We start from the raw sequence: 14,872 nt of genomic DNA on the forward strand, positions 1-14,872 counted from the left end.
AATGTCAGAAAAGAAGCACTATTCCTTTGTTATGGATTTTGTTGTTAATTTATTTCATAATTTAATACATCATATCTCTTCTTTTTGGGCTTGTGTTTTATGCACTATTGTTTGTCTGTTGGTCTTTTTCTTTTTAGCCATGGCGTTGTCAATATAAACAAGAGGCTATCAAGAGCCTGAATCGCTCACCTGTAATGTTTGCTTAAATCTTTCATCAATGATTATTTTTGCTTTTCAATATATATTAATGAATGGCTTAAAACTTCCATTGAAATGTTCTTTGTATTTGTCATATTTTCTTCAAAATCAAAGAAATGCATTTTACCCCTATGTTTCATTTTAGCCATAGTGGCTATGTTTTAGTGACAACAATGGGTTATCAGATTCAACTGAAAATTTCAGCGCTGATAGAACTTCACCTAATTAACACTTTAACCCCATGTCAGATTTGCTCTAAATGCTTTGGTTTTTGAGATATAAGCCAAAAACTGCATTTTACCCCTATGTTCTATTTTTAGCCATGGCGGCAATGTTATTTGACGAAACAGTAAATAAAACACAAACTTTATTCTAGATACCATAAGCATCATTCAACTTAAGTTTGGTTGGAATTGGTTCAGTAGTTTCAGAGGAGAAGATGTTTGAAATAGTTTACACCAGACAGAGGACGACGGACGATGACGGACGACGACGGACGCCAAGTGATGGCAAAAGAGGATGTGGTATGATTGCCAATGAGACAACTCTTCACAAGAGACCAAATGACACAGAAATTAACAACTATAGGTCACCGTACGGCCTTCAACAATCAGTTTATTTTCGACTTATGAGTTTGAATGTCACTTTGGTATCTTTCGCCTCTCTTCTATTACTGTGGATTTTTCTATTTTTGTTGGTACCAATTTTTGTAGATTCAGTAAAACTAGTATTTTCATGGAATTTTGATTTCGTGGTTTTGACAAAGTCTGCATACAAGCCTATAGAAAATGTGTACTTTGTTGGACATTTCAATATGTGGTTTACCTAAAACCACAAAACCAACGAAAATTGGTAACCCACAAATAATCATGAATCCACAGTAGAACAAATTAAAACCTTAAAACCTGAGAACAACTAAAAAGCCCAAGGAGAAGTCAACCATTGCTTTATAAATCTAAATTTTCTATCTTTGATGTTGCATTCTGTTTAACAATGACCTCTTTATATAAAGACATGATTTGGTTGCCAATGAGACAACTATATCCTCCAAAGTCGTTAGTCTTGAGGACCAGAGAGTGAACATCTACACACAGTGTACATGTTTTACATATACCATATCCCTAAAAGTTGTTCCACTCCATATAAAAAAAAATATTTGAGGTACTTCTTCCAGTATATTTCAACTATCTGATATCAAGTTATTTGAATTTTTAAATATACACATGTACTAATTGGAAAATGTTTATTTAAAAAAAAAAATATGTTGTCTTCATTCTAACTTTATTTCTATACTGTTTAAACAAATTTTGTACAAGGCCTTCTTTGTGGCAGGAGTTCAAGGTAACTTGTGTCATTTAAAACATTTGTTATTATTCTATAATTGAAAACCAATATACCATTTCAAAATAAAACTAATTACAATACTGCCATGATCATGTCTCTTTAAATAAAGTGTACGTTTTAATGCACCATTACCCGAGGAAACTGCAGGTCATTTAATTTGTTAGGAAATATTTCTGTCTTTTTTTCAACTAACATATAATTAATTCTTTAAAAGTTAGTCACTTCTTGTCAATTATTCTGCTTTTATTGTAACAGAAATAAAACAAGTAAAATACCTATATTAATTAAATGCAAAGTCACCTTAAAAGGCTCCTTAAAAATTCCATTCATATAATTTAACAAATTATTCTAAATCAATTTGCTTACAGTGCCTAATTCTTACTAAAACAAATACACAATGTATTTATAAATAGTGCTGATATGTATTTACCTCTTTAAATTTACAATACAACAGAATGGGAGTCAAGCATAAATTTACCACACCTTCAACTTGTGCTGCTTCAAAAAGATTTTATCATTGAATTCACATTCTTAAATGATAAAAACCTCAATGGCTTCCTCAACAACAGTAAGAAGAGCACCTGCTCCCAAACCTTGTGGGATTTGTGAAAAGACAGCTAATATTAACTGGAAATGTGACCAGTGTAACTGGTACTTGTGCGATCAATGTAAAAAGGTACATGTAATGGTCGATACTGTAACAGAACATACTATTATTGTTATTCGAACAACTGGTGCCCTCAAGGACGTAGAAGTTGGTCAAGAAACAGGGACCAGTTTCGCAGCAGATAATATTCCATGTTCGAAACACAAGAACATGAACTCAATGTTCTGCCAGACTTGTGAACAGTTAGTTTGCCCTGAATGCATTGCAAACTTTCACGAGGAACATGCTTTGGATCCAATCAATAAAATATGTGAGGAGAAGCTCAACACACTGAAAGACCATGGAGTTAGAGTGTCACAGGATCTATTCAACTGTCAAACAAAAATAAAAGAACTTGAAACAGCAGAAAATGAGCAAAACTTAAAGTACAAGGATATAGTAGAGCAAATTGATGAAAAAGCTTCAGAGCTAAAAGAAGCCATTAGCAAGTATGCAAGGGATCTTCAAGAAAAAGTTGAATCAGCAAGAAAAACAAGAGAAAAAGTTTTTCAAATGAAAAAGAAGCAAATGGAAGAAGCTATAAGCGCTCTTCAAGATGAAGAAACTAAGCTAAAGAAGGCAATCCATTCAAATCATGCTGGAACAATCTTCACAGCTACTTCTGAGCTCACAGAAAGTGTACCAAACTACTCATTTGATGCACAATCTTCAGATATCATTGATTTCACTCAAGGTGAGACAACTTTGAAGAAAATAATTGACTTGTTTGGCTTACTGAGACATAAAGAAGAATCGATTATTGATTTCAAAGTTTTGAAGAGCTACACAACAGACTTCTCCTTTGTGGATACAGTTTTAACAACTGATGACAAAACTGCATTGATCTCCAATCCTACCGTGAAAATTGTACGACAAATTACATCAAGCGAAAAACTCAAAACCCTAAAAGAGATCTCTGTTAAGATCTTCGATATGGCTTCAACATCTAACAATGAAATTCTGATGTCAATGTTTGGAAGTCCTGATGTAAAATTACTGAAACCAACAGGCCAATTCCAACAATTTATGTCAGTATCACCCCTGTTTCCATTGGCACTTCACGTTACAAAGTCAAATGAAGTTTTAATAGGTGTGAAAGACGAAGGAGAGAATTTCAGCCCGACACACATCAGCATTCGAAAAATTCTTACTTTCAGTATGGATGGGAAACAAAGAAGATCATATGAATATGTCGGACAAAAGCAAAGGCTTTTCACACTTCCATACAGCATAAGGACTTACCATAATGGTAATATTCTAACTATTGATAGGAAAAGCAAGATAGGTGGCCGAGTCGTTACCATAGGCAAGGATGGGAAATTAAAATGGATCTATAATGGAAACATTTCAATCAATACAAGGGACACTCCATTTAACCCACATGACATTGTAATAACCACCATGGGGTACATCATAGTGGCTGACAACAACACCAATGCTTTCCATGTACTGTCTGGCAATGGGGAGCTACTAACCTGTAAAGTGATGAAAGATCAGGGAATATCAATTCCAAATGCACTGGACATTGACAACACTGGACAATTATGGGTTGGATGTTGTGCAGACAAAGGAAAAACAAATGCAAAATTGCACATTGTCAAAATCTTATAGAATTTAGGCATTTTTTGTAAATTGATTTTTTAGAGGTTTTTTTTTCATATCACTAGTTTGCATATTACCTCTTCTGTAACTTAATTGAAATAAAACTTCTTTCCATTAAACTTTTAAAATTTACTATTTTTTTCTGATAGGAAAAGAGATAATGCTGATCTAAGGGAGATAACCATAATATTTTTATTAATCCATTACATTTACAATTATTTGTCTTAACATCAAATTGGGGTGGACAAATTCTGAAAAATTCTTTCTGCATCTTTTCCTGCAATATATCCACACATTCTTACCTTACTTTTTTTCTGGAAATCTGTGTTCTTTTCCCCAAATGAGAATTTTATTTTCCTTTCTTCTCCTGTAGGTTAACAACAGAAATATTCTTACCTTTTACATGTTTTTCTGGACTTCTAAATTTTATCTGTGAACCAAAAGTGTGTAAATTTCTGTTGACATACTTCAGGAAACTTTCAGCAGTTCTTCTGGCAAGGGTACAGGCCTGAAATACAAGTTTAATTGTTTTTTATCCTCCTTTTCCAAAGTCAGGAACATTATCAATCAATGTCCTTTTTTTCTTAATTCTTAATATTAGTCCTATTTTTTTTTAATTTGGTGTTGATCACAGGTCTCTACTCAATATCATTTGCATATTCATACATTATTTTACAGCCAAGCTATAAAACATATCTAGATGTGTCCTGTTTGTTTAAATGTTTCGTTTCTGTATTTTACATTGAGATTATGAGCAATTAATAACAGTACTGTAAATTTAGAAATTATTGCATGAATTTTTATTTAGATCTTTTAAGAATGGAGAAAAATGCAAGATTAATTATTGCGAATTCAGAAAAAGCTGCATTGCGATAATCACAGTCGCATTATTCCATTTATAAAACCTCACAATAATTTCTGAATTTACAATATCTGTGAGATTGCATTGCCAGCTATAGTCTGTAATTAATTAATATTGCCCTGGAGTTCTTCAATGCACAGTTGCAGCATCATCAACATCTAGCAAATAGTTACGTTTATACTAGTGCAATGAGTCATTTTGAAAATACAGTTAGGTGGGAGCTTTTGCTCCAAGGTTTTATTTTGTGTTTTTTCTTGTCCCCGAGATTCAGAATTTTAAAAAAGATCATACTTTATGTAAGGTTTATGTTTTTTGCAATTTGGTAAAAATCAGCCCCCAAAATTCGTTTGGAATAACCTGCAGTGTATGTACTGGTCTCCCTTCTTGGATGAATCGAGACACTTCCAAATCTCAGCATATTCCTGCCTAAAACAATGACAAAGCTTCTTCTGCTTGTCTTTTTCATTTTCCCCCTCAACGTTTCCTCCATGATACTTTCGTTTCGCATCGCTCCATGTGTCAAACTTGACAGTCACGATCACCAGAGCCTTTGGAAGACATACTTCTATTAGACACAAATTTAAATACTGCCGATTCGTTTACTAGAACATCTTTGGAAGCGAAGAAATTACCTATTTGGGAGTAGAGCGTAATTTGAGTGCCAAAAATCGTAAAATCTACACTAAAATTGTAGTGGTAAACAGGTCTACAAAAATAATAATCCACTTCACAGTAAATAATGTTATAAAAGATTGCATGTGTATAGAATACCCCTTACCTTCAAAAAGGCCTCTTTCTGTTCATTATGTTTATTAATTAACTGTAATAAATAATTAGCTTTATCTCCTGTATTGGCCCTCTCAGTGCTACACCAGTCTTCATCTCGTTTATAATCAGCATCTAAACTTTCCAACACAGACCAGACCTGCAAAATATAGCAGAATTGTGATCAGCAATTCTAATAAACAGCTGAGCCAAGAGCGCATGATATGCCCTTATTGTGCATATTGAAATTGCTGCAAAAATAAAATGGGATATTTAGAGGGTAATCAATCAGAAGCAAATAAAATGGCTCTGTAAATAAAATGGAGACACAGATGATGCCCCCGCCCGCTTACATATAACGTTATAAAGGACATAACTAGAGAACTGTAAAAGTGACACCACCCAAATTCATACTAGATCTGAGTTTTATGGTAATAAGCATTTTGTATAAGTTTCATAACATTTGGTTGAGGCAAACTAAAGTTAGAGAACGGAAACTAATTTTTGGGGCGTACGTACATACAGACGGACAAGGGTAACACTTCATGCCCCCTCCGCTGCATAAAAAACCTGCAACAGGATACCCATAGAAGTATAAATATTGTGTTAAATAAAAGTAGTAAAAGTTCCTTAACTCTGGAATGACAAAATGAAAGCAAGTCTTCATTCACCTATCACAACAGTGTTGAGTTTGTAAAAAATTGATTCAAGCATACTAGAGCTAGTGCATGACATTTTAAAAATGCCTTATTTATTTGATGACAAAAGTCCCATAACTCTGGAATTTTTAAACAAATTAAACAGTGTATTATATTCATCAGTTCCAACAATTATATAAAGTTTCCAGTAAATCAATCCAAACAAACTCAAGGTTTGGTACAACATGTGAGAAACTTGGTCCTGTAATTCTGAAATGACAAACCAGAAAAAAAAAAAAAAAATAAAAATGGAGCTTACTTCTATCAAGCACAACAATAATGTAAAGTTTGCAGAAAATCAATGTAAAGTCCTGTAACTCTGGAACGCCATGGCCAAAAATTTGACAATTTAGTGAATATGGATACTTTATCTAACAGAAACTATCTGAACATTGATATAATTAGAACTTTTTTGATCGTGGTATAAGTCAAACTTGTAATGTATTAACCAACCTGTTCAGCAGTTTTGTACCAGTTCATGGACGCCATTACAAGTTTATGTCTCTCTTCTGTATGATACATCAGCTGTTGCCAGGCAAATGTGACGTTCTCTGCAATGGCTCGAATTAGATCAGAATTAAAATGGTGGGCTTGTATCATATTCTCAGCTCGCTGTGTCACCTGGGCCATGCTTATATTTGTTTTCTGAAAGATGAAAATAAATCTATAATCTAACATATAGTTTTTAGTATTGAAGAATTGAATGCATCTCTTTTTATAGTGTTATTTGATCAAAAGTGCCTTAAGTTCATTTAATACATAACAATAATATTAGTAAAGAATTCACTTTATATATAGAGAGAATATCATATGGCTTTCCACCAGAGACACCAATATAATCCCAATAGCTCTGCTCCAGGGATTATATCGGTTGAGGGTTGATACAGGGTGTGATATTAAAAAAGCCATATCATATACAATTTATTATATACTTCAAGTAGATGTTTTTTCCCCCGTAAGTTGATGTAATACAGATTAGGGGTTTGATAAAGCCTTTACAAGCATGACTGATATCGATGATGTGACGTCATGGAGTTTAAGGGTTTGATAAAGCTTATGTAACTGTGACAGATATCGATATCATCACGGATGGTTGATACAGCACGATTGTCATTGATTGTATTACACATACAGTTTACCTGTATTTACTACTTAGTATATAATAAACATCTTTATCATTATCTTCCAAAATTTATTTGCAATTGATTGTTCATTTTTGGCAATCAGAACAGCAATTATTACTTCAGCATCATGTGCTGTTAGATAATAAAGCTTAGAAACCATATGTGATCCTATGTACCTATAACACCAACTGCCATGTGATGACAATTGATAAAATATGATTATAAGTATTACTGTAAATTCATTATCATTCATTGGATATCAATTTACGTGGATTTCATGGGTACAAAGGTACCATGAATTTAAATGTTCAATGAATTGCAAATTTTCTATAGGAATATATGCAGACTTCAGGAAAACCACAATAAAACTACAGCATATAACCACAAAAATGTAAGTTTTTCTCAACCCACTAAAATAATTGAATCCACAGTATGTTATACATTAGGCCAATGCATGCAGAAGTCAGGTTTGATTGTAGGTGCTCTGTCCTTTGCCTCGTCCCTTGCTTCCTCAGAATGTTGGTACACATGACCCATCAAATGCAACGTAGATATTGCAACCTTGCCTTCCCTTGTCCCTAGGTGCCAGCAGGATGATTGTTAGAATTGTTAAGGTACACCACTTTTATAAATATCATCTGTAAGTAATACATACCTCAATAGCATGCATGAATTGTTCATGTTCTTTCTTCAGAGATTCAGCCTCCATTAATGAATTTGGACAGGTAAAACAACTGATTAACATGGACTTCCCATGGTCTATCCAGTATATCACCTAAAATACAGACATTAAAACAACTGATTAACATTGACTTCCTATGGTCTATCCAGTATATCACCTAAAATACAGACAATAAAACAACTGATTAACATGGACTTTCCATGGTCTATCCAGTATATCACCTAAAATACAGACAATAAAAATACTGATTAACATGGACTTTCCATGGTCTATCCAGTATATCACCTAAAATACAGACAATAAAACAACTGATTAACATGGACTTTCCATGGTCTATCCAGTATATCACCTAAAATACAGACAATCAAACAACTGATTAACATTGACTTTCCATGGTCTATCCAGTATATCACCTAAAATACAGACAATAAAAATACTGATTAACATGGACTTTCCATGGTCTATCCAGTATATCACCTAAAATACAGACAGTAAAACAACTCATTAACATGGACTTTCCATGGTCTATCCAGTATATCACCTAAAATACAGACAATAAAACAACTGATTAACATGGACTTTCCATGGTCTATCCAGTATATCACCTAAAATACAGACAATAAAAATACTGATTAACATGGACTTTCCATGGTCTATCCAGTATATCACCTAAAATACAGACAATAAAACAACTGATTAACATGGACTTTCCATGGTCTATCCAGTATATCACCTAAAATACAGACAATCAAACAACTGATTAACATTGACTTTCCATGGTCTATCCAGTATATCACCTAAAATACAGACAATAAAACAACTCATTAACATGGACTTTCCATAGTCTATCCAGTATATCACCTAAAATACAGACAATAAAACAACTGATTAACATGGACTTTCCATGGTCTATCCAGTATATCACCTAAAATACAGACAATAAAACAACTGATTAACATTGACTTTCCATGGTCTATCCAGTATATCACCTAAAATACAAACAGTAAAACAACTGAATAACAATGATTTTCAAATTTAATACATCAAAATCATCTACAGTGTTCACATACCTTAGCAATAAATACTCATTTAACAACTCATTGTAGTATCACGTTACTTCTTTTTTTAGCAAATTGAGCAATAATTTGTTTATATTTCCAATGTGTGTACCATAATAAAAGAGGATATAATTGAAACATATCAGCTTTGGTACAGTCAACAGGTGCTCCTTGAACTGAACACAGACAAAAAAGAAAAAAAGAGAAAATCAAACATGACCTGTATTTTATTGTAGATAGACATGCTACAAAAATCTGAGGTAAAATTTGTTCAGTCATAATAAAGAAATGCCATAATGTAAAAAAAACAAAGAGTGCACACGCTGAAATTAAGACTTTGGTTGGCTTGCTTGCTTTGTATGTATTAACGTTTGCTCAAGCATTGTAATTAAAATGAACATCTGCAAACATTAGTAAGGTTTAACTCCGCCAAATCTATATTTTTTGCAGATATCAATCTTAAGGATGTTCGCTTGTCATGTTTTGGGATTTGTGTCAGATTTTCAGAATCCTCTGGTTTTATCCATTTGAATGCCTTGATAATTTTTGCCCATTGACCCCCATTTTTCTTTTTATTAATCTTTTACATGTATAATTATGAGCAAACTGTAAAAGTCTTATAAAATCTTTGTTATTTTCTAATGGTTTTAAGGAACTCAAACTTGTCAATGACAAAGCTATGAAAAATCAAGAGAGAACATTTTCCTGCCAAAATTTCAATGGCTTATATCTCGAAAACAAGCACATTGACCTATATATTTTTTTTGCTTTTTTGGTTCCTTTATTAATCCCCTATCAATATATACTAGTGTTATAAAAAGCTTGTTATTTTGAAACTGAGTAGTGAACCTCCTTAATTACAATGCTTGATCAAATGTTTATACAAACATTAAGCAAGCAAGCCAACCAAAGTCTTAATCTACATGCATTAGGAAATAAGCTCTAAGGTGATAAAGCTATAAACCCTGCTTTGTACCAGATTTTTGTTTTTGGTGCAATCATACTTCATATCCTTAATATTTACTAAGTCTGGAATCAATGTCAAAACTGCATTTGAAGTGAGCATGCTACCTTGAAAGGGCTAAAGCATTTGTGATAAAAAAAGTCTTTGAATTTTAAAACTCCTATGTACCTGTCTGGCCTCTACTTCAAAGTTCCTGAGCTGTACAAGTTGTTCCAATCGTTCCCTCTTAGATTCAGCAATGGCTTCCAGGTCCATCTCTCTCTCATGTAGGTATTCTAACAATGCTTGGATACGTGACTGAGCCTCACATTGAGAATCAGCCATTAACTGTATCCCAGAATTCTCAAAAACCTGAAAAAAACAAATTTAATCTGATTAACTCTGTATGACTTCAAGTAAGACACTTCATATAAAATAGATCTCCTTTAAGTATCCTCCACTGCAATAAAACAGACTTGAAAATCTTTCCCAGGTTAGGGGAGGGTTGTGCACTCACAAACATATTCAACTCAGCCACATTCTTTTTGCGCCTGTCCAAGTCAGGAGCCTGTAGTTCAGTGGTTGTCCTTGGTGCATGTTGGTCATATTTATTTTTCATAAATTGTTTTGTTTTAAATTAGGCAATTGGTTTTCTTATTGACTTGTTTCACATTTTTTATGTCTGGGCCTTTTAAAGCCGACTATACCTATGGGTTTTTCTCATTGTTGAAGGCCATATGATTACCTATAATTGCTTACATCCACTTAATTTCATTGGCAATCATACCACATCTCCTTATTTTTATATCAAAAATCTATCAAAATCTGGTAGACATTGAACTTTGTCAGATTAAATTGTTTTGCAAAAGGACACCTATGGACCCCTCAAAGAGTTGTTACAAGAGTTCTAAACTTGCAGAGAGCGTGGCATTCTCTCTAGATGAGACATCAGATTTAATATCCCCATTCTGACCAGACGTTACTGTGTACTTGTACATCCCACACAGGCAAATGGACACTCAACTTTAATAAGAGTTTTACTGCCTATCTGGAGTAGACCAGAAGAGTGAACATATTTCTATCCCCCAGTCACACTTTTCTTTTATTTTAAAGTTTATCAAAATATGTGGATCATATTTGTCAAAAGTGCTTAATTTTGTAAATTCATTTATTTTTTTAGGTATAATTTTGGTGGATTGAGCAAAAATTGTTTTTTCATAGATAATTCATTTTGTGGTTTAAACAAATCCTGCATTTAATTTGTAATTCGTTGAACACTTTATTTCGTGGTTCACATGTCCCCCAAAATCCACAAAAGTTAATATCCCAAAATAATAAGGAATCCATTGGACTACAATATGTACACATATACTTGAAAGTTTTACATACCTGAATTAAGTCTTGTCCTCTCTGCAAAACTTCAAATGTACAATTCTGCATCAAGAGAACACTTTCGTTATGAGCCTGTAAGAGCTGTTCTGCTTTACTGCCTTCGTTACCAAGTTCCTGGTGTTGTAGTTCTTCTGCCCAAAGCTCTAGTTGTGACGACACCTTAAATAAAAATCAAATGGATAGCTTAAATTATTAGCAGAAATTAATAACTGCAGATATTCCATGCATATATCTCGCTATGAATACCTTTAGAATTAAAATCATAATACATAACTCAATACTTTTTTCAGAAATTCATAACAGAATTTCTTCCAACTATAGATCTTGATTTGACAAAAAGTAAAATTAAATCAAGTAAATAAATCAAATATTTAGCATAAATTCAGAATTGAACAATTTTTATCGACAGATCCAGTTGTGAAAAGAACCTTGAGTAAAATTGAAGAACCTAACTTCTTAGCAAAATTTCCATGTTAACATGTGCACTGTAAATAAAAATTTACTTTTCATAGCTTCTTGTACAATCCACTTATTTGATTTCCTAACAAAAGAAGTGTTGTTTTTTGCTCTTTTTCTTCTTTTTTTTTTTTGGTAACTTTTTACAAGGTTTTTTTCTTTAATAACTAGAAACTTAAGTAGATTTGGTGCTTCTTTGTAAAGCACAATCTTTGAAGTGCAGTTACAAGAACTTTTTGCCAATTTGAACAAATTTAATTTTTGAAAACATATAATTCAAGTTATACAAAAATAATAAACTATGATAACTTGTAACAGTGTAAACACTTCTGCATTACTAAATATAATTATGTTTTATATTATATTCTTTTCACAGAATCAAAATTGTTTTAATTTTTTACCAGTAAAACAAAGGTTCTTCTATACTTCATGTTTTTTTTCTTCATGATTTAAGGATGCCACAAGTTATTATTTTCATGCACTTGACCTTAGGATGTCAAGTTTTCTCTCTCTTCTTGCACTTTTATTTTCATTTTGATAAAGTACTTATAGCCTATATCAAAATAAATTATCATTGAAATATAGTGGGTCATCATCCCATAGCTATTATATAAAGTATACTGCTTTGTGTGAACATTTTGTGTATGTGAATAGAAAATTTAGGGGGGCCTCGGTGCCCGAGTGGTCTAAATAATCGAACTACTGTATCACCAGCCTGTCAATACTGAGGTTGTGAGTTCAAATCCCGCACATGGAGGGTGTGCTCGACTGCAATCTTAATTGACTAGGAATTGCCAGTTATCCTACTGAAGGTCGGTGGTTCTCTCTGGGCACTTAGACTTCCTCCACCAATAAAAACTGACCTCCACGAAATAGCAAGATAGTGTCGTTAAACACCAATGAATCAATCAATCATAGAAGATTAAGAAAAGTCAGTCAGTGTTCAAATTTATAATAGGGACATTAAGCAACCAACAATCATTCAATACAATGCAAAATAAAGGTCTGGGAACACAACTAAAACTACCTGAGGAGCCAGGGACCTTTACAAAAATAAATGGGGAATGTGTCCATGGGACACAGATGATGCCCCCGCTTGTATATCATATTAAGTTATAAAGGGACATAACTGCAGAACAGTAAAAGTGACAGTACCCAAATTTGCAATTGATCTGAGTTTTGTAGTGATAAGTATTGTGTATAAGTTTCATATCATTTGGTTGAGGCAAACTTAAGTTAGAGAACGGAAACGAAAAATTCAGCAATTTTTTCCTTTTGTAAAGGGGCATAACTCTAGAACGGTTACAGTGACCCCACCAAAATTCAAACTTGTGGTAATAAACATTGTGTATAAGTTTCATAACATTTGGTTGAGGCTAACTTAAGTTAGAGAACGGAAACGAAAAATTCAGCAATTTTTCCATTTGTAAAGGGCATAACTCTAGAACAGTTAAAGTGACGCCACCAAAATTCAAACTTGATCTGTGTTTTGTGGTAATAAGCATTGTGTATAAGTTTCATAACATTTTGTTGAGGCAAACTAAAGTTAGAGAACGGAAACCAACTTACGTACGGATGGACAAGGGTAAAACTTAATGCCCCCTCCGCTACGGCGGGGGCATAGAAAACATGTTTAGGTACTGAAGCATGAAAAGTAAGTAAGAGATGGGATTCTATTTTTTTTACTACTGTATATACATATATATCCCATAATCTTGAAACAAATTCAATATATGTAAATACAAGTGCTCACTGATGATATCCCACCCAAATAAATTCGGCAAACAGGAAGTTGTTGAGTGATGAATCTGAAAACGCATCACACGGTATAGCTGACTTATATAAACCCTGAAATCAAATTTCAGAAATCCTTGTATTGTAGTTCCTGAGAAAGATGCGAAGAAAAATATTCATGGGACAGAAGGACGGACTGACGGATGGACAGACAGAGGTAAAACAGTATACCCCCACTTTTTTAAAGCGGGGTATAATTACTTTACTGTACAAGCAACAGCATCCAAAATGGATGTGTGGCTTAAAGAGGTTACCACCAGAATAATTTTTTTCATACAATTTTTTTTTACCTCAAGTGAATCTCTCTCAAACAATCTCAACTGCAAACACAAGTCTAATTTCATTTTCCTTGCTGCCCACAATTCCTCTAACTGTGACCTACTTTCATTTAACTGATGAAGAACACCTGGAAAAAGAAAATAACACATTTCATTTAACCTTTATTGTTCCACATCTAAATGATTTTTTACATTGTTACTATCAAAAATATGGTTACAACTACAACAGGATAAGTTAAGGTTGTTCTGTCTATGCCTTGTTGTTTGCTTGCTACTAATAAACATTTTTAGCTTTCAAAGCTTTTGGTCTTGAGCCTACCTGAATTGTAGAAACATATGTCGTGTGAACTGAAATTGGAATCATATGTTTGTTTCATCCATTGTAAAGTTGTATATTTTTGTGTGCATTTATTATTACTATCATTGAGTAATATTAAAAATGTGAGATTAATTGTAGTGATTTAAAACTAGAGGCTCTAAAGAGCCTGTGTCGCTCACCTTGGTCTATGTGCATATTTAGCAAAGGACACAGATGGATTCATGACAAAATTGTGCTTTGGTGATGGTGATGTGTTTGTAGATCTTACTTTACTGAACATTCTTGCTGCTTACAATTATCTCTATCTATAATGAACTTGGCCTAGTAGTTATAGTGGAAAATATTTTGAAAAAATTTACAAAAATTTACAAAATTTATGAAAATTGTAAAAAATTGACTATAAAGGGCAATAACTCCTTAAGGGGTCAATTGACAATTTTGGTCATGTTGACTTATTTGTAGATCTTACTTTGCTGTACATTATTGCTGTTTACAGTTTATCTCTATCTATAATAATATTCAAGATAATAACCAAAAGCTGCAAAATTTTCTTAAAATTACAATACAGGGGCAGCAACCCAACAATGTGTCGCCTGATTGGTCTGAAAATTTGAAGGCAGATAGATCTTGACCTAATGAACAATTTTACCCCATGTCAGATTTGCTCTAAATGCTTTGGTTTCAGAGATATAAGCCAAAATCTACATTTTA

At 33.1% G+C, this 14,872-nt stretch overlaps 2 protein-coding genes across 3 annotated transcripts in view; one reads left to right on the top strand and one right to left on the bottom strand.

The window, feature by feature from the left end:
• The window catches only part of LOC127718790 (triple functional domain protein-like), a 273,187-nt gene that overhangs the window by 186,458 nt on the left and 71,857 nt on the right, over positions 1 to 14,872 (bottom strand). For both annotated transcript variants that reach the window (XM_052224840.1, XM_052224841.1), the window contains exons 18-24: positions 13,855 to 13,970; positions 11,312 to 11,473; positions 10,112 to 10,294; positions 7,895 to 8,014; positions 6,569 to 6,760; positions 5,431 to 5,577; positions 4,187 to 4,298 (exon numbers count right to left, since the gene is read on the bottom strand). In XM_052224840.1, coding sequence (XP_052080800.1) covers positions 4,187 to 4,298; positions 5,431 to 5,577; positions 6,569 to 6,760; positions 7,895 to 8,014; positions 10,112 to 10,294; positions 11,312 to 11,473; positions 13,855 to 13,970 — 1,032 coding nt within the window. The remainder of the gene's footprint in view (positions 1 to 4,186; positions 4,299 to 5,430; positions 5,578 to 6,568; positions 6,761 to 7,894; positions 8,015 to 10,111; positions 10,295 to 11,311; positions 11,474 to 13,854; positions 13,971 to 14,872) is intronic.
• On the top strand, positions 1,886 to 3,922 carry LOC127718800 (protein wech-like). Its single transcript, XM_052224865.1, has one exon. It carries the CDS (start codon positions 2,078 to 2,080, stop codon positions 3,797 to 3,799), a length of 1,722 nt encoding a protein of 573 aa, XP_052080825.1. The 5' UTR covers positions 1,886 to 2,077; the 3' UTR covers positions 3,800 to 3,922.

Source organism: Mytilus californianus, unplaced genomic scaffold (assembly GCF_021869535.1).
Source record: "Mytilus californianus isolate M0D057914Y unplaced genomic scaffold, xbMytCali1.0.p SCAF_10, whole genome shotgun sequence".
NCBI lineage: Eukaryota > Metazoa > Mollusca > Bivalvia > Mytilida > Mytilidae > Mytilus > Mytilus californianus.

Coding starts and splice junctions, on each gene's coding strand:
- LOC127718800 (XM_052224865.1), top strand. CDS start 2,078: ATGATAAAAACCTCAATGGCTTCCTCAACAACAGTAAGAAGAGCACCT.